General features: G+C 52.0%; 1 protein-coding gene across 19 annotated transcripts in view; it reads left to right on the top strand.

Annotated features, from left to right (window-relative positions):
* The window catches only part of HDAC4 (histone deacetylase 4), a 239,045-nt gene that overhangs the window by 167,822 nt on the left and 43,864 nt on the right, over positions 1-27,359 (top strand). For 16 of the 19 annotated variants that reach the window (XR_009453787.1, XM_059703760.1, XM_059703772.1 and 13 more), the window contains 8 exons: positions 812-933; positions 6,391-6,522; positions 8,816-8,928; positions 12,673-12,789; positions 12,874-13,072; positions 16,127-16,365; positions 22,927-23,184; positions 26,061-26,247. Coding sequence is in view for 18 of the 19 variants with exons in the window: in XM_059703760.1 (XP_059559743.1) it covers positions 812-933; positions 6,391-6,522; positions 8,816-8,928; positions 12,673-12,789; positions 12,874-13,072; positions 16,127-16,365; positions 22,927-23,184; positions 26,061-26,247 (1,367 nt within the window). In the remaining variant the exon portion in view is untranslated. The remainder of the gene's footprint in view (positions 1-811; positions 934-6,390; positions 6,523-8,815; positions 8,929-12,672; positions 12,790-12,873; positions 13,073-16,126; positions 16,366-22,926; positions 23,185-26,060; positions 26,248-27,359) is intronic. The other 3 variants (XM_059703768.1, XM_059703765.1, XM_059703758.1) reach the window with 1 other exon arrangement.

Raw genomic sequence — 27,359 nt, 5'->3', positions numbered from 1 at the left:
AGAATTCATTACACCTCTGGTGCTTCCACAAGACTCAGCTGGCAGTTCCACTAGGACAGAGCTTGCTAATGGTTGTCCGGAGGGCAGCCAGCACCCTCCCTCTGAGGCCTCCCTCTCCCCTGAGCCTCCTTGTGACAGCCTGCCTGCCAGCCATTTTAAGGATTCTGAGTTCTGCATGGCTGTTCATAAAGAAGTAAATGTATAGATCAACTCCAGGGCAGCCTGTCCCTCCCCACAGAAGGAAAATGTCTGCAGTGATTGTGTCCTGGTGGAGGCATGGGTGAAAGCTGCAGGTTCTCTGCTGGAGGGAAGTACCACGTGGCTTCTGCCCTCAAGGACCCACAGACAACTCCAGCAGTCATCCCAAAGCCCTCCCATTTCCCCTCACAGCCACTCCCAATCACACCTTTGGTTTCTTACACCTGGAGCCCACCTGTCTGCCCCAGGGCCCTGTCCCCCCAGGACAAGCCCCTCTGTCGGTGGTGACCCTGGTGGCCAGAGTACAGACAAGTCAGGAGCCCCCTGAGAGCAGTGGCCTGGCAGAGACTTCTCAGCACCGGGTCAGGCAGCAGAGGTGTGGTCACATGATCTGCCTCTCTGTCAGTGTTGGTTTTGGTTTCCTTTCAGGCTGGCCCCAGAGAGGAGGCTGGTCTGCCCAGGAGGACATCAGCTGAGCTGGAGCTGATGTCAAAGCGGGGACCATTCATGGGGACAGTGTCTCGGACTTCGGTGTGGCTTGCTCCGAGGAGCCAGGCTACACTGGGTCCATGCCCCACACTCACTAAGCCATGTCTTTGCATGTCATCCCCAGGAAAACACAGCACAGCTCCCTGGACCAGAGCTCCCCGCCCCAGAGCGGTGTGTCGGCCTCCTACAACCACCCGGTCCTGGGCATGTATGACGCCAAAGACGACTTCCCTCTCAGAAAAACAGGTCAGTGTCCCTGTCTGCTGGTGTGAGGATGGGGTGGGCTCTGTACCTGCACCCTCCATATCCCCAAGTCCACCTGGCACTAACAGGAAGCCCTTGCTCATTTTAAATAGGTGCTACTTTATTAGAGCATCATTTTAAACAATATTCTTAAGTATTCCTGTGTGATTCATACCAAAAGCAATGAATGTCATGTATGTGCACCTACTTTTTAACCCTCAAGCTCATTTGTAAACATGCAAACTTACTCTTCTTTTGGTGGTGTGCTGTACTTTGTCCCAGTCTAGAGTGTCCCCTGGTGGGTGTGGGAACACAACTGCTCCTGTGATGGGCCTCGAGGTCTTCTATTGTTGGCTGTCAGTGCTGTCTCTGGGCAGAGCCCACGCTGCGGGGGTGGTCGGGGCCCTGGAGTTGGGGGAAAAGCTGTATGAGAAAGAAATCAGGGACGTTGCAGGGGGAGGTCTTAGGGGTTTGAGCAGCACCTTTGTAACAAGCCAGAGGGGAGCAGCACCTCTGTCATAAATGTAAACAGGGTGCCGGGCCTCTTGGACTTTCTGCAGCATTGGTGGTTTAAGCAGGCAGTGGCGTTTAAGAAGATGAGAGTGGCCTTGGCAGTGCACTGGGGCTGAGGAAGGGCAGGGCTGGAGCAGGAGGGCCGTCCAGAGCTCTGTCTCGGGGAGGCCAGGGCCTGAATAGCAGCAAAGCCGGGCCACAGGGCAGTGTGGGTAATGTGGGGACACCTGCTTAATGGGAATAGTCTGCTGTGCAGCTGTGTTTTTGTAAAAACAAACTTTGTGTTATCAAGAAGATTTCAGTTAATTCAGGACAGAAATGTTTTAAAGCAGTCACACCCCAGGTCTTTTACCCCAATGATGAGGCATTGGGGGTGGGGGCTCACCTGCCAGCCCACCCTAAGACTGAGATGTGGGGCCTCTCAGTAGGTGGAGCTGTGCCCAGAGAGGGGTCAGACCAGGATGCAAAGCTGTAAGTTGCAGGGAAGGAGGTTGAAGCTCAACCTCAGTGAGAGTTGACTAGCAGTCGAAGTGTGTGAGAGGAAAGGGCCACAGCAGTACAGCCATGTCCCTGGTGCTGACCCCAGAGCCTTGACTAGATGTTGGAGCCCCTCCCAGCCAGAGGTGGGGTCCTGCAAACAAGTGTAAAACCTTTAATGCTGAAGGTGGATGTGGGGCTTCTGTCCTTTCCTCTTTACTTTGAAGGTGTGGTTCTCACTCATCATCTGCCAAGAATGATCTTGAGTTCCCCTAAAAAGAGCGTCCACCAGCTGGACAGAAAGAAGTGTCTGTCAGGGTCTGGGGCCCACCCTCCAATTGCCCTTCACAGCCCCCTTAGGAGCTGTAATTAACCAAGTGCAGATGTGCAAAGCTGGAGTCCGTGGTGAGTGGCGGGCACCGGGCTGGGAGGGAGACCCAGGCCAAGGCCCTGCCTCGTGTGCTGAGTGTGCTTGGTGCCCAGGGAGCTTAATCAAGAAATGACTGCACTGTCAGTTATCAAAAGACGTCAGTAGCACATCAATAATATTAATAATACGAAGATTTCAGGGAAAATGTTTAAATGAGTTCTTGCAATGAGATGTCCTGTGTCATCCTACAGGTGTCTTCTTTCAAACACTGGACATCTAATTAATTCTAAATAATTTACACCTACATTTCTGTGGAAACAGTCAGTTATGTGAAACTCTTTAAATGAAATGTTAGTTACAAAATGCCTTGGATGAATTAAAATGATCACCTCTAACAGGTGTGATGTACAATTAAATAATCCCATGATTTTACCTTTAATTTCTGTTGCCCTGCACACAGTTTGCCCACCTGTCCACCCTTAAGGGGCAGTCCCACAGTGTGTGAGCATGTAACATAGGTCCTCTGTCTCACTGCACTCCACACATCCTGCTCTCCTGCCTGGGCTTTGGTGGCTTCTATGGGTGACACTCTCACCTGTCCTGTCTCAAGAGAAAAGCCCATCCATCTCTCCGAGTATTTGCATCCTCAGGGGAATTGGAGCACCCTGCCTGCCCAGCTGCCTAATAACTAGGGAGCTCTTGGCCTCCTATGCCTCCCTCAGATAGCCTCCAGTGACAAGCATCTGCTTGTGTTTTCCTGAGCTGTTAGGGCACTCTTGATCCTTTCCCCAGCCAGTGACCCATTCTGGCCAGACTTCTCACCCTCAGCCCTTTCCTCAATGCCAGAGTCAGAAACCTAGGGAACCGCAGGACACCCCTTGAGAAGACCTCACTGAAGGAAACACTAGCATTTATAGCCAGAAGTCTGGACATCAAGGCATGCCTTGTTCTACTGGGATGTCAGGTTTCATCTTCTAGCCCTGCCCCTTTCCCAGTGATTGACAGGAGTTGTCCTCTACCTTCAACCAGAATATGAGGGGTCATTTCTAGACAGGGGTACAGAGCAGGTGAAGTGGTGCCCACCCCCATTGGGTCTTCTGGGTGGAGCCTCAGGGGCTGCGCCTAACCCTGGTTTTCTGAGCCTTTTCAAGTCCAGCAGTGACAGATGTCCTAGAAGTGTCGACATCCCCAGCACCTGGTCCGTGGGGCAGCAAACGACTTAACCTGAGATTTCCGTGAAGTACAGCGTTTGGTTCTACATTCATACTGAGGAAAGCAGGCTCTTCCCCTTTAAAAGCAGAGTTTTGTCACAATGATGGTGCATAGGGATGTTATTGTTCTCCAGTAGCATCTTGGTCATTCTATTTCTGAAGATACTGGCTGCTGAAAAATCTATCCTATCTAATAAAGAGGGAATATGCTAATTGACTGCCCCACCCTCAAATATGGCAGCGCCCACAGCCACAAGATGACTGGCAGGGGAGGGCAGTTGGGGAGGGCCCAGGCTGGCAGGAGAGGGCATTTAGGAGCAACCAGGCCGGCAGGGAAGGGCAGTTGGGGGTGACCAGGCTGGCAGGGGAGCAATTAGGCATTGATCAGGCTGGCAGGGGAGTGGTTAGGAGGTAATCAGGCTGGTGGGCAGAAGTGGTCAGGGACAATCAGGCAGGGAGGCAGGCGAGCAGTTGGGAGGCAGCAGTCCCAGATTGTGAGAGGGATCCCAGATTGGAGAGGGTGTAGGCTGGGCTGAAGGACAACCCCCCCTGCCTCCCGCTCAGTGCATGAATTTCATGCACTGGGCCTCTAGTATATATAGAAGTCTAAGCAACAGACCGACCGTTCGACCAGCCAACCAGTAGCTATATGCCCACTGACCACCATGGGGGCAGATGCTCAACTCAGGAGCGGAAACCACAGGCATGGAAACATGGAACAGACTGATGAAGGGAAGGGGGGAGGGGGGAGGGCGGGAAGTGATTAACCAAAGATCTTATATGCATGCTAGAGGCCTGGTGCACGCACGGATTCATATATGGTGGGGTCCCTCAGCCTGGCCTGCGCCCTCTCGCAATCCGGGACCCCTCAGGCGATGTCAAAAAGCTTGTTTCAGCTTGATCCCCACGGGCCAGGGCTGGGGACCCCACCAGTGCATAAATCCGTGCACCAGGCCTCTAGTTGTTTCATAAAGACTTGTAAATGTGACTTCCGATTGATGAAAAAAGACCAGAACCACAAAACAATCTGTTGTCATCCCACCACAATCCTTTTCCCATGTTGTCCATGACTCTGGGACCTCAGCACAGTTTTGCGCTGCATGGAGCCTGCTTGTTCAGGACCCCACCTGGCTCTCCAACACAGTGGCCACTCTTCCCAGCAGGAGACCAGCTGGCTGGCATGGGCATACTGTCTTCCCCGTTTGTTGTACAAAGCAAATCCCAGGCTTTCCTCAGCCTCGTGGAGAATTGTTGCAGTGAGAAAGGCCAGCCTGGGAAAGGAACCTGTGCTCCCAATGGTCCCTGCACCATGATGGGCCCGGCAGCAGACCCACAACTTGGCTTCTAGCCTGCATTCACTACTGCAATCCAGGTTCCTGCTCCTCCTTCTAGAACGTTCATCCAGCTCTGCACCTTTCCACATGGATGGCCCCATTTGCAGTAGCTCACGAGAAGTATCAGTTGACTGCTGCCATGGGAAGCCGGATGGGTTTTCCTCTGTCACTGGCTGAAGCTGTCTTGCTGGGCGAGGAAGAGCTCCATAGTCAGCCGTGCCCTCACCGGGTGACGTGGGCAGATGACCCCACCAAGCGCATTTGCCCATCTTTAAAATGGAGCAATAGCGCTCTTTAAAAATGGGCATGAGTGTGTTCAGGGGGTTTTAAAGAAGACTTTGTTGTGCTTTTCCAAAGAAACTCTTAGGGATAGCGAGTGTTGTTCAATACTAGGCAGCTTGTACACTGGGAAAGTGGCTCACACCTTGTTCTGTGTTCAGCCTTCAAACCGACATCTGTCAGACTTGACCTCCTTTCAGTATGAAAAGTGCCCAATGAGATCTTGTGCTGATCTGCAGGTTTCACTGTTCAGTGGGAAAGCTGCCCTGAGCCCAGTTGAGTAGGGCAGGGGGTTTAGGAAACCCACCACCTTGAAGCATCACATAGAGTACATTTTTTAATATGAAATATTACATAAGTAAAGCATGCTTATATTAAATTAACACACAAAAGTACGGACCCCGAGTCTTATTTCCCAAGGCAGCTACTGCCAATAGTTTGTTATCTGCAGACAGTTTAGAGCCTGTGTGTTGGGTGTGTTTGTGTGTGTTTGTGTGTGTGTGTGTGTGTGTGTGTGTGTGTGTGTGGTATATATAGCTGGCTTTTTGTTAAAATACCTGCTCTGCATTTTGTCCTGTAACTCAATTTTTCAGTTAATCTTATAATGGAGGCACCATTCCATGTGAGTGTATAAAGATTAATACCTGATTGGTCAGGGGTGGCCTGGGTTCTAGGTACAGAAGACTTAGGAACCACCATGGGCTTAGAGTCCCAGGTTTGCGAATAGCTCCGTCTACACAAGCAGAGCTATGAATAGAAACCAAACCAAGCCGAAACACCTGAGGCCTGTGTTCAGGTGAACTAGGATGTTGAGACCTGGCTTGATTAACCCTCATCCCAGTGGGGTTGGTGTTAGTGCCCTTCACAGAGGACACAGGTGCTCCAGCAGGCAGCTTGCTTCTGGGTTTGTGATACGTGGCAGGTGAGCAGGAAAGTGTGTAAGGTCAGAATAATGCCCATGGGACAAAGCCCCAAAAAGCCCAGTTCTCAGTTTTCTTCCCCTCTGCTGGTAAGGCACAGTTACAGCATTATTTTTGATGACACCAGTGACACAAGTTTATAATCCTATATGTGAAGAAATGTAGCCAAAGGCATCAGATGTGTTTTACTCGCTGTTTGAATGATTGAAAATACTCTGCCCACAGGCCTTAGGATAGTGCCTTCACTCCGCTATTAAGCAAATATTTACCCAGTGTGCATATTTTTAAACCACCACAAAATAACCCTGACCCAGGTTGTGTCTGTCTGGCTGTAATGACGTCTCCTTTTCATGCAGCTTCAGAACCCAATCTGAAATTACGGTCCCGGCTAAAGCAGAAAGTGGCTGAGAGACGGAGCAGCCCTCTGTTGCGCAGGAAAGATGGGCCTGTGGTCACAGCTCTAAAAAAGCGTCCTTTGGATGTCACAGGTATGTTAGAAGAGAGTTTAAACCCCACTGCCTGCCCACCAACCCAGCACCACCTTCTCCATGAGGCTCTTTCTTTAGCACCTCTGAGGCTGAAGCCCACCCTGCACACCTGTCCCTGCTCCGGCATTAGTCACTAGGCACAGGGAGCACAACAAAGCTAACAGGGCAGGAGAGGTCTGCAGGAATTCAGATTGAGGTTACTCTGAAGGTGGGGTTTTAACTCATCCTGCCCTGTTAGTGGGGAGTCACGCGTGTCTGACCTGCTCCAATGCTAGAACCACTAGAGCATCAAAATGGTTCAGCAAGGGGCCAGCAGGTAGGCAGAAGAGAAATGGGGAGCTCCAGGTCTCCACTTTCTCGTAATGAGTGTATTGCTCTTGGATCCCACCTAGTGGTGGAGACGCAGAATACACCCACTGGGCAGAGACCCTTTCCAAGTGCCCATCCCTTCACAGGGATATACCCCAGGTCCCCTGGTGCACCCCAGTCCTCAGGAGCACCCCCTTACAAGAGTGAATCCCCTGTCCAAGATATACCCCACCTCGAGGCACACCCCGCTTCCTGGGGGTGCACCATGTCATGAGGGCGCCTGAGTCCCAACACCTTCGGGATGAGATAAGTACCTGGAGCCCTGCCCCGCTGCTCTTGAGGTTCCTCCGCCCAGGGGAAACCCAGCCTAGAGCCAACCTCCACATATCTGTGGATTAGTGTGAAAGAATCTGGGGAACCATTTTTGTCTTTGTCTTCCTTTTTCAATGTGGGGTCTTTCCTCTAGTTGTTCTAGTGTAGAGGCCTCATTTAAAGAAATGAAGAAACGTTGTCTGAAGTCCCTCTTGGTTTCACCAGCTTGACGCTTCTGTGTGAATTAGAGAATCCCGTTATGTTAAAGCACTTGTGTGCCCATGGGCACAGCCTGGTTTCCTCTGAGCAGCACCTTGGTCGGGGCCAGCTCTAAGGCCAGCGTTTATTTCTAGCCACACTGTTGGGGAGATGGAACTGTCCCCGGGCTTCTTTCTGAGCATTAGAGTGAATGTCATGTCAGCCATGACTGCTGATGCTACTGTGAGTCAGGACCTGGCTGGTCACAAAAACGACTCAGGTCCTCGCTGCCCAGGAGCTTTTGATCTAATTCAAGAGACTAGAACAGCCATGGGCAAACTACGGCCCGCAGGCCGCATCCGGCCTGTTTGAAATGAATAAAACTAAAAAAAAAAAAAAAAAAAAGACCGTACCCTTTCATGTAATGATGTTTACTTTGAATTTATATTAGTTCACACAAACACTCCATTCATGCTTTTGTTCCGGCCCTCCGGTCCAGTTTAAGAACCCATTGTGGCCCTAGAGTCAAAAAGTTTGCCCACCCCTGGACTAGACCATCACTCTGAGACAAGTAGCAGACTGGGTGTGCAACTCCTGATTGACACTGAGTGTGTTTCATAGAAAAAGCACCCAAAGGAACCTGGGCCAGGACGTGAGGGAAGCTGCACAGGTCAGAAAAAGCTTGAGGGACAGGTGCAGGTGTCCTAGGCAGCACGGCCCCAGTGGCTAGAGGGGCCCATGCTCTGAGCAGAGCTGACTTCCCAGCAGACAGGACCTGTTGGTGGCCATGGTCATAGGTTGGGGCAGAGAAAGCAAGTTCTGTGTTCATGGCCGCTCCCCTGGAACTCAGAAGGCCAACTGGACAGAACACCTTCCTCTCCTCTGTCACAGCAGCACGAATGGAGCCCTCTCCCCACGAGCAGCATGCAGCCACTGTACCTTCACAGTTACTCATACAAGCTGTAGTGTGTGTTTCCGCATAACCCAGATCAGCTGCAGAAACTACAAGCTCTACTTTCCCTGGACCTCGATGTAACTCAGGAAGGATGAGAGGATGTGTTCAAAGTGGATACTAATGGTGCATGGCTTTCCTGGTGACCACAAGTAACCTTTCCCTGCTCTCAGTCATAGGGCTTGTGTGTTTCCTGGCCTTTTGTTTAGAATATTAGTTAGTGTCCAAGGGCTTGTCTTTCTGGTCTTTAAGATCATCTGAAAACACAAAAGAGAAATAAAATTGATAATGTGTACAGCTCAAAAGTCTCAGCTGTGGCGTCCACAGAACTGAAAGGTTAGCAAAGCTAAAAATGGGGAGTGGGCTGCACAGTGCTGTTTGGGGACCCTGGTCATGTTCTCTCCTGCTGGAGTTTGTCCACAAGCTGGTGAGCAGCAGCTCAGGCCCCAGTCAATAGGTGAGTCCCATGACTTTCCTGGGACTTGAGCCAAGTATGGCTGACAGCATGTCTTTCCACTCCAGACTCTGCATGCAGCAGTGCCCCCGGCTCCGCACCCAGCTCGCCCAACAACAGCTCCGGGAGCATCAGCACGGAGAATGGGATCGCGCCCGCCGTCCCCAGCATCCCAGCTGAGGTCAGTGTCCCGCTTTCTGTTTGTTTCCTGCCGGCCCCGAGGCAGGTTCAAAGAGCTGATTTGCTTGAGGTGACTGCATCTTACAGTTGTCTTTCAGACTTGACTGTCCAGGTCGTGGTGAGGGAAACTGAAGAGCGAGGCAGCCTGCAGAGCACTGGTGTGGACTTCATTGTCTGCCACTCATCACTCGACCTCCCTTACATAGGGACTCAGGAGTTCCCAATACAAGAGTCATGGTCAGAGAACATTTCCGCACCCCCTCTTTCCTCCTGGGCTCTTCAGAACACATTAGATCCATCCTCCACATGAACCACATGCCAGTGGTGCCAGCTGCCCGTAACCTCATGGCACAGGGCTCTGTGTGCTGGTTGGGAACAGGAGCCCATTGGAATCCTGGCTGGATGGGAATGAAAAAACTTCTTGTGGCTCTAGCCAGTTTGTCTCAGTGGATAGAGCATCAATCTGCAGACTGAAGAGTCCCAGGTTTAATTCCGGTCAAGGGCACATACCTTGGTTGCAGGCTTAATCCCCGGTCCTGGTCGGGATGCACACGGAAGGCAACCAGTCGATGAATCTCTCTCACATCGATGTTTCCTCTATCTGTCTCTTCCCCTCCCTTACACTCTCTCTAAAAATCAATGGAAAAATATCCTCGGGTGAGTATTAACAACAACAAAAATACGTGTGGTGTATTGAGAGATACACAGCTCAAAATGTTGGCCAACAAGGCACATGTACTTGTGTCAGGAATGCTGGAGCCACAATGGGAGGTGGTTAGGGTGTCAGCATCACGGATTGGGTACAGAGAGGGTTCTGGGATCACTTAGAGGGAACATCAGATGCAGGGGTTGGCAGAGAGGGAAGAAGGGCCTCCTAGGAGAAGAGGTGGATGGCTTCTTCAGCCAGGTGGAGGGCCCCAGGGCCAGCTGCAGGTCATGCCATTATTTGCCCAGACCTGAGTCGAGCGACTATCCAGCAGTAGGTTCCAGGACCTCCACTCTTACATTCATTTCCCTCCATTTATCCCCCAAGTGTCTCTGGAGCACCTATCTTGCCCCAGCCCTGTGCAGGCTCGGGACCTAGGGTGAGGGTCCAGCCAAGGGCCTGCTTCTCCCCGGCTCCTCATGCTGGTGGGGAGAGGGAGTCGAGCGGGCCAGTCTTCCACAGAGAACTTTGCACTTGCTGAGTGGGGATGTGGGCGGGGATCCATGTGGGGAACCTCCTCGGCATTGAGTGTCTGGCAAACTGAGCCAGAAACACCGTCTGCTTCGTGCCCAGACAGCTCTACTGAGTGGGTTCTCTGTTCTCAGTTCTAACTGACAGGAGGCCATACTTTATTAGACATAGCTTTTTACTTTCCTCCTTAAATAGAAATGAATCCAGCCCTTCCAAAGGGCTGACAGAGTTCTAGACACTATTGATAAGCAGATTTTTGGAAACTAAGATTACTGTTTAATTTGCTTAATCCCCATTTTCTCATCTTTTTCTTTTATACATCTCCTTTTATGACCTTTTCTTTTCAAGCTACCTGTTTAAGTGCTTATTTAGATTATAGAACATTTTGACAGTCCTCCTGGGTGTTCAGGTCATAGCTCAGTGTGGCCTGAAGTTGCGTAGAGCTCAGCCTAGAAATTGCTTCCGGAACAAGATGTCAGGATCATCATGTGGGCAATAGCAGTCCTGGGCCCTGATTGTTATTAAAGGTGGGTAGGTATGTACCTAATGCTTCATCTTGTAGGGATGCCTTATTTGGGTGAGTTTACATGGTTCTGGTTTAAAGTATGTGTTAATTTTTCCAAGTCACACGTTAATGTAAATTAAGCTAGTGCAAATTAATAGAAGATGTAGGAGGGTTCACAAGAAATGTTAAAAGGATTGGCAGGGTAGTCTTAGAAAATGTGAGGGTATGTAGGTGTCCTTTTTGAGGATTGGACAGTTCCCTGAGAGGCACAGAGGCTTCCCAGTCCAGAGGCTGTGTAGGATCCTTGTGTGGGAGGGAGGCAAGGGACCCCTGGACGGCGTGGAGCTCAGCCTCACTATACCCTGTCCCCCTTTATACAGAGGATGCAGGGCTCCCCGTGCCACAGACAGCGGCTCCATCCAGTTCAGAAGGCTAGATGTGATTGAGGCACGCCTGTGACTAGGGTGTGCCTCATGATTGGGGTGTGGCTGGCAGGGTGGTGCCACAGACACTCTAACCCCAACCCTGCACGTATGCAGAACTGAGAAGCTGACAGAGACATTGACACTGAAAATGCGGGCAAGTCAGCCTACCAAGTAATTCTGAGGTAGCTTTATTTCTAAAAATAACTTAGGTTAAAAAAAAAATAGCCTTGGTTATAAAGAGGAAGTTACAACCTTGGAAACATTAGAACATCTCTTCGTTCTTGGAGAATCTCAGTTCAGTGGAACCATGGTTTCCTTGGCAGTCGCAATCATGTTCCCTAAAACATAGCTTGTTAGTATTTTACTTCTAACAAAATTGCTTTGTGTGGGAAGAGCGCTTTCACAGTCATCCTTTCATCATTACTGTACCATTGACTACATGAGTGACTACAGGTAGCTGTACAGGTAGCTGCAGCCAGTCTCCGGAACAAGACGTGCTGTTTCCTTCCTCGTGAGGAAAGCCATTCCATCCTGTTCTGCCTTTAGCACAGAAACAAAGTGTATGTTTCTTGATGACATCAAAATATGACACCATCAACATAGCCACCTAGGGAATCTGCAAGGCAGAGATGTTCACTCTGAGAGTGGGCACTTGTCCCTGCAGGCTGGCAAGGCTGCAGTCAGTGACGTGTAACAGCTTTCAGTCCACAGCTTTTCCCCTGGAAGTGAAATGGTTCTCATCCTTGATTATGTTGTTCACTGTGGGAAGGATGGGAGCAAGTCAGGATGTTCATCCCTCACGTTATTTTTCATCTTGCAGACTTCTGCCACCCCCACCTTCGTGTCCCATGGCAAAGTCACCTATTGGTGGTTTGCTCATTGGCTCGGCGCACATTTGCTGTGCAGGGATGTGCTGGTGAATATGTTTTTTTATCAAAGAAGGTTTATTCTAGAAGCAGAAGATGTTAAATATCTCAGTGCTTCAACTCCTTGCAGACTGCTCACTGCTCACCCTTTTCTGACTGCCCTTCTAGTCCTCACTTTTGCTGTACACTTAAATAGTCCAAGTCTTCTTTTTAAAAAGTGTAAGATTTGTAACTTGTTTTTCTAACTTAACATCACATCATGAACAGATTCCAAGTAACCGCAAGCCTCTGCCAAACTGGTGCCCCATGTGTAAACGAGCCTGCTTTTGATTTGTGAGCGCTCTATATATTAACCTTTGTCCTGTACTTTGCTACTATTGTCATCACCATTCTTTCCCTTTCATGGAAGGGTTTTTTTTCATCTTTATTTCCCTCTTTGGTTTCTGCCTCTGATGTTATGTTTAGAAAGACATTCCCAACTCTAAGAATATATTTTAAAATACATTTTCCTAGGTTTTCTTCTTGTAGTTTTGCCATGAGTAAGCAATTTGAATAAAAATGAGAATTTGGTGGATCATGAATCTATGTTTTTATGCTTGCCGCCTGCTCTGAAATGTTACACTCACCTACATGCTCTAATCTGTTAATTCATCTTTATATTCTGGGCATGATCTGCCCAGAAGTGTTTTCTGTTGTCCTTCCCCTTGGTGTGGTTGCCCACACTTGGCCAGAGCAGACTCTGTGTGATGGTCGTCCTGTATTCTGTCCCCAGACCAGCTTGGCACACAGACTGGTGACTCGGGAAGGCTCCGTGGCCCCACTTCCCCTCTACACATCGCCATCCTTGCCCAACATCACACTGGGACTTCCTGCCACCGGCCCTTCTGCTGTAAGTAGGCTTCCGAGGGTCTGTGTGGTGCGGGGCAGCTGTCACAGGCATGTAGCCTAGACGTTACCAGTTGTGCCTCTCCAGGGGGCGGCAGGCCAGCAGGAAGCCGAGAGACTGGCTCTCCCAGCCCTGCAACAGCGGCTCTCCCTCTTTCCTGGCACCCACCTCACGCCCTACCTGAGCACGGCGCCCCTGGAGCGGGACGGCGGGGCAGCTCACAACCCTCTCCTGCAGCACATGGTCTTACTGGAGCAGCCACCCACACAGACGCCCCTCGTCACAGGTGAGCTCTTTGCACGGCATCAGGCCTTGCCAGCTCACAGAACTGGCAAGGGGGCCTGTTCCACCCTGTGTTTCCCTCACTTCCCCCATGTCCGGGCATGTGACATGATGCACCATGTCTCCCTCACAGAACTGTGTGGACGACATGCCAATTACAGGTCCTGCCCTCTCAAGAGGAGGTTGAAGCTCCTCTGGTTTGCGTCTTCCTCTGGGTCAAGCTAAGCAAGTGGCAGAAACACAGACCTGACTTGGGAGGACAGTCAATTTCTATCAGCAGTAAATTTTTATTAAAATGGTGCCCCATCTAAAGGACAGTTATATTTAGGAAAAAGTGGGAAATCTGTGATAGAGTCTTCATAGCAGTGATGGTGTACAGAGTCACTAAGGATTGCCAGACGTGTGGGGGCTGCGGTCGCCCGTCCTCATCTGGAAACCGTCCTCAGTTTCATTTCTGCCTTCTCGAATCTCTCTCTCTGTTCAGAAGTAAAATCTACAGCAACATTAGAGCTTCACCTCCAAATCTCTGACCCCCAACCTCAGTGGGAAATGCAGGTGCCGGCAGGCCTCAGAGTCCAAATGTGGCGCATGCGGGTCCAGACGGGGGTTTGGTTTGGTTTTCCTGTTTTATGCTTGTTTGTCCCTCTCGAGCACTTGGTTCCTTAGAGTCACTGGCTGGTCTGGGCTCAGGTCGTGTCCTTCCACGACCCGTGGGCCCTGTGGGAAGATGCCTCCTGACTGCTTTCCTGCCTTTCTATCCTGTCCTCTAGCTGCCACCAGGTTTCCATCAGGGCCCGGGAAGTCCCCCTGTTGTGCAGCATAGTGCTGTCCAGTGCAGGAGCACTGGCCACATGTGGCTATTAACATTGAAATTGAAAGTTAAAAGCACTCAGTCACCTGTGAGGCATAGCGAATACTCCTATGGCTGCTGGTGCAGGGGAACCTGGACCATTTCCATGGCACAGAAAGCTCTGAGCGGCTGGCTGCAGTGAGGCCCGGGCTCTCAGCTGGAGATACGCTGTGCCAGGCCTCTGGGCCTCTTCCTCCCACACAGCTCATCACTAGCCAGTTTTACTCCTCACTGACTGGCCTGCAGAGCGATTCTGGAAGCCCTGTCCTTTTCCCAAAACCCCTTTTTCCATGAGGCCAGCTCCTGTGCCCCTGTCCTGCTTCCATGTGCTCATTCTATGTCAGCTTCCATGGACACTGTATCTGTCCTGCCTCCTTCCTGGAGCCCAGACCTTGCATTTTCCTACAGCTCTGCCATCCTCTCTCTCCCGGCACCCACACAGTCTGCAATGCCTAGTAGATAGCATAGGCGTAGTAAATATCCCTGTGACTGAGCCCAGTGAGAGCCATGTGTCTGAGGTGGCTGTGTCTGAGCAGGACCCAGGAGTTCTCACTGCATGTTTCCTATATCAGTGTATCTGAGTCCCCCCAAGTGGACGACCCACAGACCTATCTGCTTGCTGATGATCTCGTTGGACAGACTGACCAAGTTATACCAGCTCCACTCACAAGTGCTCTGGAAACGGGCCCGTGTGGGAGGAGTGGCTGGCCAGGTCAGAGAGCAAGCAAGGTGGAGGGTCTCGGGTGCTGTCTCCCCTTCCCCGCAGGCCCTATGGCTAGTATGTTTTCAATTATTAGGCACTCTGCACACAGTTACTCCTGGAAAGAGCAAAGTCCCAGTATTCCCAGAGGCTGAGTTTGAGCAGCTAGCCAGGGCAGCGCATAGAAATCGGGTTCATTTCCAGGCGAGAAGGAACTGTTTGCAGAGTCCTGGCTTGTTTCTGCAGCTCCACACAGAACCGTGGGCACTGCCTGGCCTGGCCACCCAGCTGAGCACAGTGACTGAGTGGCCGGCGAACCAAACCTTCAGACCAGTGTGTCCTACTGGCCAGGCCCTGGGAGACGGGCCCCAGAGCTTGGTAGTTGGGTGTGTGCAGGAGGCTGGGTGCTGGGGCAGATGAGCTTCAGGGAAGGCTTCCTGGAAATGAGCATCGTTGCTTAAGACCTGAGGTGGGACTCGCAGGTGAATAGGTGGGAAGAAGGCCCAGTATAAGAGCAGGTGTGGGTACCTGGTGGGTTATTCTAGCCTTCTGGTCGCTCACAGGGCAGCAGGAGCTGGTGTGCTCAGTTCATTTACCATTTCTTCCAGGCGGACATCCTTGACCCAGGGTCATTTTCAGCCTGAGCAATGTTTAGTGTTTGTTTACCTCAGGTTGCCAGGGGGACATACCCAGGTTGCAGGGGAAGGGGTTTGTTAGAACTTTTTGCCCATAGACCCTTGGAAAAATGGTCAATGACCTAAACAACAATTTGCAAAAGAAAGACCAGATGGAGGAAAAGCCTACAGAAGGAAAAATATTAAACTTCCTGGTTCACAAGAGAGGTTGTAATTTAAACTGAGATTCAAGTGCAGACACAGCCAGATGTATCCTGTCAGCTCAGACTCTGGATCTGAACACTTAGCTCAGGTGCAGATGTGGGCGCAGCACCCTCCTGGGCAGCCAGTGGGCCTGGGCGTTGGCAAATCCTTTTAGAAATTTGTAGAAAGGTTTTGACCATATCCATCAGGATTGTAAGTGTTAATGCCCCCTTTGTGCATGAAATCAGTGTTTTAAGAGACCCTTAAAAGAACTTGACCCCTGAGGACAGTTTATTTCTCTCACACTTAGTTTCTGTGACAGGGAAGGGCTACTGTGGCCTTCCTCAGCTCAGCATGTGGTACTCTTATTGCCCACAGTGCTCTTCAGATCAGAACCTTCTGAGGGGGCGTTCGTACCTGTGAATCTGCCTCTGGCAGGGCAAGCTGTTCTGAAACCTGTTGCACAGAATGCCTGTTGATGGCATTAACCTGGGTGTCAGAGACAGTACTCTCCAAGTGACAGCTCAGGATGCTCGGTGTGTGCCTGGAGTCATACCCGCTGGGCTCCAGGGAGGAGGCGCCTGGGCTGGCGGCTGCAGCTCACGGTGTCTCTGTCATTCACTCAACAGCTCTCTCCCCTCCTCTCTTCTTCCTCTTCCCCTCTGCTTTTTTCCTCCATGTTATCTTCAGACTGGTATCTTTCAGGCCTGGGCGCCCTGCCCCTGCACACACAGTCTCTGGTTGGCGCAGACCGGGTGTCCCCCTCCATCCACAAGCTGAGGCAGCACCGCCCACTGGGGCGCACGCAGTCGGCACCGCTGCCCCAAAACGCCCAGGCCCTACAGCACCTGGTCATCCAGCAGCAGCACCAGCAGTTTCTGGAGAAACACAAGCAACAGTTTCAGCAGCAGCAGCTGCATATGAACAAGGTGGGTCTGTGCCGTGCACTCCACGGCCTCACGTCTGTTAGCTCTTTCCTCAGCTTTGCCATCTGGCAGCTGCCCCTTTCTGACCTTGAACGGCCGAGGGCCACAGGAGAAATAGTGGGTCTCAGGCTTCCCCACGCTCGGCAAGGACGGGCTTGTGTGCAGCTGGAACTTGGGGGAATTACCCGTGCTGGGGGATGACTGGAGTGGGCAGGGCCAGTTCCTGAGTCCCTGGTCAGTATTATGCATGTGAAGTGTTCGCATCACTGCATGGTAAATTCCACTCAGCCAACACTTTTTTCTTTTTAAATATGTTTTTATTGATTTCAGTGAGGAAGGGAGAAAGAAAGAAATCGAAACATCAGTGATGAGAGAATTATTGATTGGCTGCTTCCTGCACTCCCCACAGGAGGATCGAGCCTACAACCTGGGCATATGCCCTGATAGGGAATTGAACCGTGACCTCCTAGTCCATAGATTGATGCTCAACCACTTAGCCATGCCAGCCAGGCAAGACTTTTTTCTCAAGCATATTTATCTTTAAGCAAACACAAAACAGGAAGTCCCCAACTTTACAGTGGCCTGAAGTCCCCAGAAGCACATGTCCGGATGACTCTACCCTTGCAGTATACTTGTCCATTGGAATAACATCCTCTAGAGGGCTACACCCAGGCCAGCTCACAGAGGCCTGCACACCTGTACAGTCCCTAGAGTCACGGCGACGCCACTCTCAGCAGGAAGTGGTGGGAAAGGGTGGTGTTGCTCTCTAGTGAGTAAAATAGGAAAAGAGCAACTTTGAGTAAAACGTTTTTCAAATACCAACATTTGAAAGAAAGCATCTTTTAATAGTAAAGAATGAGATGAACCTGTGGAAGACAGTCCAGCATTTCCTCAAAAGGTTAACAGAGTTACCATGGGACCCAGCAGGCCCACTGCTAGGCCTGTGCCCAAGAGAGTTGACAACATAGGTCTAAACAAGGGCTTGCACACCAACAGCAGGACAGCCCAGATGACAGTCAAACAGAAAGGGCACAGACAGGCCATGGTGTATCACTCAGCCCTGACAACATGGTGCTGAGGGAGAGAAGCCAGACAGAAAAGCCCACACGTATGATTCAATGTGGGTAGAACATCAGACGGGCAGGCAGTTTGGTGATCGATGGGCACCCTAGGCGGGGTGGGGAGTGGCAGGGGCATGACTGCCAGTGGGAATGGCGTTTCTTTCTGAGGTGATGGAAAGTGTTCTGAGTTAGAGACGTGATGGTTGCACAACTCTGTTAATATACAAATAACTAGTGACTTACACAGTTCGAAAGTGTGAACTCTGGTACGTGAGTTACCTCTCAAAGCTGCTAAGAAAGAAGTGGATGAGGTAAGAGAAGGCAGATTTGGTGTTTTCTGAGGGGAACTAGCAGATTTGGGGATTAACAAACTTGATTCTCAACATGTCTCTTTCCTGGGAAAGCTCATCTGGTCGCGTTCCCTCTTTCAGAGAGACCTCAGTCATTGATCCTCTACCCGATACACACAGTTAGACTCTTGTCTCTGCCTCCCTGAGGAATGAAAGGGTGGAGGGGGCGAGGGGGGTCAGGAACAAGACCTGGAAGGGTCCACATGAGTGTGAAGATGGAGCAAGAGGAGAGAAGATCACCTCTCCGGGGCCGTGGCGCTAGGTGCAGCTAGCCCCGCTCCTCTGTCTGCCAGCATTCCCAGCCCAGTTGGGTTTTGGGCACGGAGACTAATCTTCAAAGAAGAAGCATTTTCCCACTCCACGCTCCCTAGGTTTGCTCCTCGGAGTCTTGGCCTGAACATCACTCATGAGTCCCCCACCTCAGTTAGAACTGCCTTCCAGCCCCATCCTGTTACCGCCCACCCTCCCGTCTGCAGTGACTACACCCATTTCTCACATCTCATATTCCTATCTGTGTTCCCTGGTGGCATGTCAGCCCACAAGGATGCGGTCTGTGTACCCTGGTCGACCCAGGTACCTGGCACGGTGCCTGCCAAGAGCGGGTGCTGGTGTGGTTTTGTCAAGAGTGTTGCTTGTTGAAATGCCATCATGTATTTTGGGGCTGCTCCTCCACTGAGTCCGGCTCAGCCCCCACAGGGTTCACAGGTGGAGGTGGTGGCCACATAGCCCCAGTCCACCCCAGTGTGTTTGCCCTGACAGGGCTGAGGGACGTTCACTCCTAAATGGCCAGCTGCCCAGGGCAGCCAAGCCCAGACCCCTCTACCTACCAGGCACTAGGAAATAGGCTCCCACCCCACCCCACCCACAGAGCCCCCACCCCACAGGCTCTCCCAGCCAGGCTGGACAAAGCAGTCAGCAGTGGGCAGGCCCTGAGCCCAGCCCTGATTGGACAGGAAAGGGACTCCTCACTGTGTGGGAACTTGACATTTCTCCACCTGATGCCAGTTTGGCTTCTTGGTTTTGTTATGTCATTATCTGAGTGGCAGGTTAGGAGGCTTTGAAGACAGGAAACACCTATTCATAGGTGATATGTTCCTGAACAGAGTGACTTGGAAGCTGGGTAATCTCCCTGATTCTACTACATGACTGACTGACTGACGGTGGGAACGACAGGTGACTGACATGTTTATACACTTCTCCCGGCGCTCAGGGAGCCAAGCTCGTATCTGGCACTGTCTGGCGCTGATGTCTCTGCCCTTTGTCTTGGAGCAGGCTGTTCCTAGGCCTCATTACCTGAGGGCACTAGAGCCCAGAGCCTGGCAGGGCTCCCTCCCTGCAGCCCTGTGCCCTGTGCATAGGGGTGGTGACCTTCCATGCATGGCCTGCTGTCATTCAGCCTCAGTGGGCAGCCTCTTCAAGGATGTCACCCTTGGAGAGAGATCAGCCCTTCCCAGTTGCTACACTTTGAGCAGCCCAACGGGGCTGCTGTGGTTTCCAGAGAATGGCCCATTGGCTAAGAAAGTCTATGAGGCAGGAAAGATGGATCTAGGAGCTGGCTGGGTTCACCGGGCGATGACCACTACTCTCCAGCAGTATGTGGGCCTCCGTGTGGGTGCCCAGCACTCCTATCCAGTGGTGCGTCAGCCTCATTGTGGATGCCCGTGGCCTTGCACGCAGTGTGTTTAATAAAGTTTGCTGGGTGAAGGGACTTTTAGGAGAATGCTTGCCATCAAAGGGATTGGGGCTTCCAGCTCTGAAGCTGAAGTGAAGCCAGTCTTGTGCGTCTGGGAGCGTCTGAGAATGGCCTCAGGTGTGGTCTGTGTAAGGTGAGCAGCGTGTACAGGGGCAGAAATGCCTTTTCTCTGTTAGAAGAGAATTCTTAAGGCACCTTGACAACTGGAAAAGCTGGCTTTGCTGTGACAGCAGTTTTGTCTGTGGTTGCTGAATTCCACATGAGCCCAAATCCTGTAGAGCTGGGTTGGATGCATTTTCCTTTCATCTGACCTTCCCAATATTGAATATGAAAACTGGGTCTTGTTTATTTGTGTGGTCTAATTATGAGCATGGCCAGTAGTCTTTAAAAATGGGCTGCTTACCAGTTGGCTTTGGCTCTGAACTCCAGTCTGGCTTTTAGAAAATGTGTTGCTCTAATTTGGAGTTGCATTTGTTCTCATGTAATTGATAAATTAGGGCTCCTAAGGTCCAAAGGCCACTAGGAGACAAAGAGCTGACTTGTTCGTCCAGTTTGCTGCCGATTCTCTGCCAGTGTTTCCTCCAGCATGTTTGCCTGCTACTGCCCCTCCTGCTGCTGGCTCTGCCGTATGGCCCGGCCAGTGGGAAGCAGAGCTGCATGTCAGTGACAGGGGGCCAGACAGTGACCTCGGCCCAAGGAGGCTGGCCGCACAAGCTCCTGCATCACTGCTGAGCGGAGACCCTCGCAGTCCTGTGACACCTCTGCATCACAGGGAGGCTTCTGATGCAATCCACGTGCCACTGCCCTGGCGACATCCCTCCTAGGCACCCTCAGTCCTCAGGCCAAACTCGGGATGTGAGGTGAGCTCCAGGGAGCTGGGCTGTCATGGAAGCTCTGAATGTCCTAACTCCTCTGGAGGGCCTGGCAGGCTCTGCTTGGATGCCTCACTTCCCAAGGAAGCTGAGAGGATGGCAGAGGAAGTCCTGGACATCTGCTATGAGCAGGCTGCTTTGTGTCCCCTCTGCCTGGCTTCTCCAGGAAGAGCTGCCGCTGGGCCTTTGCCATCTACCAGCTCCTTTCTCCTCCCCTTCGATGACCCAGAGCTGCCACCCATCCACCTGCCAGGCCTGGGGGGAATGGGAGAAGGGGTGTGCCCTCAGAGGCTCCATAAGAGTGAAGCTGCAGGAGGAAGGAAGAGACTCCACAGAGCCCATCACCTGGAAAGGTTGCCCAGGCCATTCACTGGAACCGGTGAGACTAAACATTCAGCCCAAAAGCAGCATGTGACAGAGGATGGAGTGCGGCCCACAGGAGGCACACTGACCACAGCTGGAAGCCCACCTGCCCCACAGGGAGTCTGCCCAACTGTGTCAGCACCTGCCCCAGATACCAGAGGGGATGATCCCTTACCACATCCAGGGGCCCTTTACAGACACTGGTTGAATGCTTCAGACATGGCAACTTCGGACAGGTCACCTAAACATACACGTGATCTGTAGCTGGACCCGATTTGGACCAGGAAAGGCTATAAGTGACATTATCAGACAACTTAGGGAACTTGAATATTTGTGTGGTCTACAGCACAGCTGACAGTCACTAAGCCTATCAGTGAGACTCCCAAGTGGGTGATTCCCAGGGTTCTGTGGAGAAGGGCAGAGGAAGGCTGACACATTTGCTGGATTGCGTCTCACGGCCACTGGTAGCCCTCAAGTAGGTCAGCAGAGGAGAGGTTGACCTCTGCCTCATCCCTGTGTCCTTCCATCTATAGGAGAAGGGTGTATGGGATTTCTTAACGATTTTTGAAAGTTTTCTCTAGTTTTGAAATTTAGAAGAAAACGTTGGAAGAAAGTCAGGATTGGAGTATCCTGTCCTCTGAGTACATGTACCCGTGGCCGCTCTCCTAACTCTTCAGTATTAATGCTCTGTTTTCTCAAATAGCTTCCTCAGGCAAGCACTGGGGCCCTGGCTGGGTCCTCCATTCCTCATTTACTTTTCCCTGGCCTCCCTCAGGGAGGGACCAGAGCTCTGTGTCTGCAGAAACACCCACATCAGAGCTGGGCCTCCCAAATGGCCTAGAATTGGCCCTGGGTTACCCTAGCATCCAAATTACCTCCCTTTGGGGTCATCCTCGGGTCACCCCGAGGTGGCCACAGACCCCTGTTTCCCCCACACCCGCTCCTACTTGGTGCAGATGCTTCCCACAGCCATCTTCATTGAGCTTGTGGAAGGGCACCTCGGAGCAGGTGGCCTATATGCCTCCTCGTAACATCCCAGAGCTGACTCTGAGCCTGCAGGTAGTCGGGACCCTCTAGTCCTCCTCCCCAGGGCAGCGAACGGGTGGACCCCTCTTCCTCTCCTGGCCTCTGGCCTGTTCTCTGTGTTTCCCTTTGTGTGTGTGGCTTCTCTGTCCTCAGTACGAGTCTCTGTGAGCCTTGCATGAGCTTCTGCATTTCAACTTCCTGACTGCTCGGTTCTTCCTGACAGCTATCTCCAGTCCTGAGCTGGTCCTAAACCCTGACTTGGATCCCCTTTTCATGTGGCATTTGAATTTTAGCCTCTCTGAGCCATTATACTCCCTGCCCTTCCCTCCTGGCCAGCTGCATCCTTCTAGGCAGTTGCCAGCCTCTGTCCATACCTGCATGAGGAGCCAGCCCTGCTGCAGCCTTCCACTCCTCTTTCTGGACCCAGCCCCTCTTCTGGCCTTCCACCCCAGCCTGGCTGAGGCCCAAAGTGTCACTCCCAGTGCCCCATTCTCAGTTTGACTGTTAGGACCTACCTGTGGCACAGGCAGGGGTGTGAACCCCCTTTAAGAAAACACAGCCTCTCATGCCTATGGTCTGTAGGTCAAAGTTCATGACATGGGAGCTTTTCAGGCCTGAGGGTGGAGAGCAGGAAGTGGGATGGGGCTGGGGGCTCTGGGGCCTGGTCAGCTGGCAGAGAAGCCCAGGAGGAGGAGGAGCAGATGCAGGTAACCGCCCCAGTGCCCTTTCTGGTCAGGACCTCAGTTATACTAGGATGGACACAGAAAAGGGATTTCTCAGACAGATGGACACAGAAAAGGGCTGAGGGTGGAAGAAAGCAGGCAATGTCCCTCTCAGAAGCTGTGACAGTGGAGAAGGGGACATTGTCCTCTTCCCTTCTCATCCAGGTGCAGAGGTGGGTTGACACCTCTGTCATTGTGTTCTCTTGCTTGGCACAAACACAGTTTCATAAACCAATTGCAGGTCTGCTTCCTTCCCTGCCTGGAGCCTTGATGTTACTTCTCAGCACCGCGGACAGCGCCCATGTTCTGCATAGGTGACCAGCCTGGTGCTAGCCTGGTGCCTGTTGGCCTTAACTCACCCCTCGCTCCGAGTCCTCTATCCCTTTGTTTCTGAGATGAAGACTTTCTGATGCACCATTCCTTTCTGATGACCTCAGTCACCTTGGGTCACTCTGACTTCACCCTTCACCTCTGTAGATTATCCCCAAACCCAGCGAGCCAGCCCGGCAGCCTGAGAGCCACCCCGAGGAGACAGAGGAGGAGCTCCGTGAGCACCAGGCCCTCCTGGAGGAGCCCTACCTAGACCGGCTCTCTGGGCAGAAGGAGACCCAGGAGCTGACTGGAGTGCAGGTGAAACAGGAGCCCTTGGAGAGTGACGACGAGGAGGCAGAGCCACCTCGGGAAGTGGACCCTAGCCAGCGCCAGCCCACGGAGCAAGAGCTGCTCTTCAGACAGGTGACCATGAGGGCGGGGTGGGCAGGGCGAGAGAAGGTGGACAGGGAAGGGGAAAGTGGGCTGGAGCTGGGTGGTGCAGGAGGCAAGGGACAGTGGCCCACATTTCCAGTGGGCAGTGGAAACTGAAGGGCCTCTTCCTTCCACTCCTGCCAGGCCAGGTCTTCACCCATCACTCTCTAGTGGTTTGGGAGGTGGCTGAGGTTCTATGTCTGTTTACGTGAGCTGTATCTAGACATACTGGCCATTTGTCCACTGTGGGCATTTATGCACCTACTTTCCAGCCAGTGTTGGCCCAGACTCCCAAGGGATGGTTTTCTTTCAGGTATATAGGCTGTGATAAACATAAAGCCAAGTGTTAATAGGATCAGCATAATCACTAAAGGTCCAGGGAGGGAGATTAATTTTTAGTTGATCAAAAAGGTAGGCAGGGCCTTTGGGGCCTGAGGAGACAACAGTGGCCAGCCTTGCAGATCCAGAAAAGTAGTGCCAGCCAGGTGCCCAGAGCCAGTAAGGGTTCTGGGCACTGGCACACAATAACCAAACTCACAAGAGACTGGTGAATATATCTGATGAATGATTTATTAATTTACAGTAAAAATAAAACTGCCAAGTCAACGAAACACTAGGTCAGCCAGGCAGGCAGCAAGTCAGAACCTCGTGTTAAGAGGCCCAAGTGCCACCAAGAAGGTTGCTTACTCCTAATGAACTGCACGTGAGAGTCAAAGGGCACTCTCAAAGTGGAGTCGGATCTTGTCCTCCAGCAACAGAGCTCTGTCCAGGGTGCAGGCCCTGGCTCGTCCCCTCCCCTCTCTCCACTAGATACTCTAGCCATCCACAGTTGTGCACCACTGATCTCTGACAGCCCAGGCATGTGGCCCTCTGCAGCTCCCCCACCTCCCCCAGCAGCACCAAGAAAGACGCCACCTGTGACACACAGGACCTTAGATTTCTCTAGAGGCCTCTGGGCGGCAGGCCACAGCCTTCACCCCTTCTGGGTTTCATGGGGGGCCCTGCAGCTGGCTGCTTGTATAGTGCTTTTTCTGTTTCTCATTCAGAGGGGGACCATCTCGCATTTCTCAGGCCAAGTTCTTAGCACCCAGGCACTAAGCCACTGCTCTGCAAAGTGCAGTGGAAATGGCACTTAATGAAAATAGAGAGGTTCCAACCAAAGGAACCTTGTCTTCTGCTGTGCAGCTCCAGCAGTAGGAGTGCCTGGCTGGCTGTCCTGGCCAACAGGACCCCACAGGGCTTCATTCCCTCATCTGTGTAGGTCTCGGAGTTATGAAGGAAGCAGATTTCTTATTATAACTGGAATTCATTGTGTTATTAGTACCGGATATGAGATTGGAAAGTACTTATGTAAATTTTTAGGGTAAATATCTTGTAGATGATAAAGCCATCAGCATTTATTTAGGAAAAATAGCCTTGTTGTACTCAAAGCTTGAGGCAGTCATTAAAAACACTAATTTTCTATGTTCTTTGGAGAATAATTAGCAGAGGTCCTCATCAGGGAAACTCAGTGGTGCAAGTAGCAATTTGCAGATGTAAACGTGAGACACTGTATCTGAGTTTTTGGAAAACCTGTCCTGGGAAGAGGGCTGGTTGGTTGTAGGTGGCCGTGAAGCTGGGTGTGAATCCTTCAGGATCCAGGGGAGCCTCCTGCTCAGGTCCTCCCAGCATCTCAGGGCTCTTCCCTGCCCCCCAGCCTGCAGTGTGCCTGCCCCTCCCCCAGGGGCTAGGAAAACAGACCTTCCAGAATGACAAGATTTATACATGAAAACTAAGGCACGATTTGCGGAGGATTTGGCAGGCTCTACTTTCTCTGGCACCTCAGCTTATAAAGTAGGATGTGGACCCATTCCTTCCTTTGCTGTCCCAGGGTGGCCTGGATATCAGCAGCTCCTTGGGCAGGGCGGGGCTGGCCGCAACGTCATCCCCGCCCTTCGCTCCCTGTGGCTCTACTCTACCTCCCACAGGACACACACCTCAGCCTGTCCACAGCGTCCCATCGGGGTCTGTCTCCCTCGGGCCCTGGCTGAGTGGCCCATGCTCCACAGACCTAGCACTTCACCTGCACTGCAGCCCTGGGTTGGAGCCTCTCTGTCCCAGCAGCCTCCACAGCCCCTTCCAGAGTCCTCCTTTATATCTCCACTGGCCAGCAGTAAAGACGGGGAGAGAGGTCAGAGACCTGCTGGCTTTTAGGCTTTAGATCCTGGTCGCATTTGTGCTCTTACAGAAGCCATTCTTCACACAGAAACAGCATTTTTTTGGGGGGGGGAGGGGGTGGGGGAGACTTTTCATGGATGTATGTGTTTAATTCACCCCTTTCTACTCTGTTTTTTTGTTTGTTTGTTTTTTGTTTTTTCCTGAAAGATGGCTATCAGTCCTGGGATTATTCATGTAGGTGCCTACCTCCTCAGAGGCACAGCCACACCCTCCCGGCCCTGTCACCCCAGCTGCTTGGGCCCTGGGTGTCAGGAACCTGATGGCTCACATCTTTCCTTGCTTCAGCAGTCATTCCTGTCATCAAGTGAGGGCATGAGACAGTGAGGGGCCAGGACAGGGAGATGGTGGCAAATGAAGTAGAATTAGCATTTCTCTTCTGCAGTGGGCTTTTCTGCCCAGGTTTCTGGCATGCAGAGCAAGTGCTCTTGGTCAAAACCAAGACAACAGAGTCGACCAGGAGGGCTGCCTGCAGGCTGCTGGGGCACCTGGTGGCCATCCTCAGTGTCCATCCAGGTGCCACCGTGCATGGCACGATGGTGAGTGGGTGGAGGGGAGGCGGGCAGAGGGATGAACGATACATGAGAAAAGTACATGCAGAGCCCTTAGGGGTGTAAGGTTTCTTTGAAGCAACAAAACATGTTTCCCCGTAGCAAGCGCTCCTGCTGGAACAGCAGCGGATCCACCAGCTGAGGAACTACCAAGCCTCCATGGAGGCCGCTGGCATCCCTGTGTCCTTCGGTGGCCACCGGCCTCTGTCCCGGGCACAGTCCTCCCCAGCGTCTGCCACCTTCCCCATGTCTGTGCAGGAGCCCCCCAGCAAACCGAGGTTCACCACAGGTAACATGAGCAGGGAGGGCTGGGGTGGGGGCAGGGGGGTGTTGGGCCTTGGACTGCCTGGCAGGGCAGCCAGGATTTGACAGACGTCTGTCTGGGAGGTGTGCTTCGGGGTGAGGTGTCAGGCCAGGTGTGGTGTCAGGGACAGGCCACTTCTAGGGCTGGAGGGCTGGGCAGCCTCACACCTGGCCCAACCTCCTTCCCTGGGTGGAGGGTGTCAGATGGATGGCTCACTGAGGCTCCCTTCCTCTGCCCTCCATCTATGATCCTGGGGACTTTCTCCTGGGCATAGAAGCCCACCCTCCCTTCCCAGAGAGTCATTGTCCTCCAGAGAAAGGTCCATCCCAGGCCAGCGTGAGTGTGAGTGTGCAGGCTGGATGCCTCCCTGTCATCAGCTGGGGCAGTGAACCTGCCCTTTCTCCTCTGTCCCTTCCTTGAGCTGAGCCTATATCTAGGGCCTTGGACTCTGCATTGCTGTCCTCCTTGTTGCCAGTGGTCACGATTCCTGCTGTGCTGTTCTGTGTTGCCCCACCTCACCATGCCCGAGCCGGGAGACATGTCTGCTGGCAGGAATCTTGTTTCTGCCTGAAAGGTTCCACACACAAGTCAGGAATGAGAACTGGGTGGTTGAGCCAGGCACCTGCTGGGGTCTGAGGCACTGGGCTCTTGAGTGTGCCACTGCCCAGCCACATCCGGCCTGAGGCGGAAGGAAGCCAGGGTTGCTTTTAACACTATTTTCACCTAATGTTTCTTTTCAATGATATATTAACAAAACAAAATGTCAAAATTCAGAATGGTTTCATCCTTCAAACAGTCCTTATAAAATGTCTTAATTTTTTTCACAGTTATGTCTAAGTGTGGTTAAGTTCTCTTTGTCAGCTCTTAGAAGGATATTGTCCATATTCAGAGAAAAGCTTAAGTAGTGATTATCCAGAAATTAAATTGTTGCTTCTCAGAAAGGAGACCAGAGACTGCACAGGTTCATGTGGGCAGCAGGTGGCCCTTCCTGGCAGGGAGCAGATCTTGGCCACTGGCCAAGATGAGCCCAGAGCACAGCTCACAGCAGAGACCATGCCTTGTATTTCCTCTGAATCTAGGAGCCTTGGACAGTCCAG

The sequence above is a fragment of the Myotis daubentonii genome, chromosome 7, assembly GCF_963259705.1.
Source record: "Myotis daubentonii chromosome 7, mMyoDau2.1, whole genome shotgun sequence".
Taxonomy (NCBI): domain Eukaryota; kingdom Metazoa; phylum Chordata; class Mammalia; order Chiroptera; family Vespertilionidae; genus Myotis; species Myotis daubentonii.
Note: the sequence above shows the minus strand (reverse complement) of the source record. Positions and strands in the feature narration are given on the sequence as shown.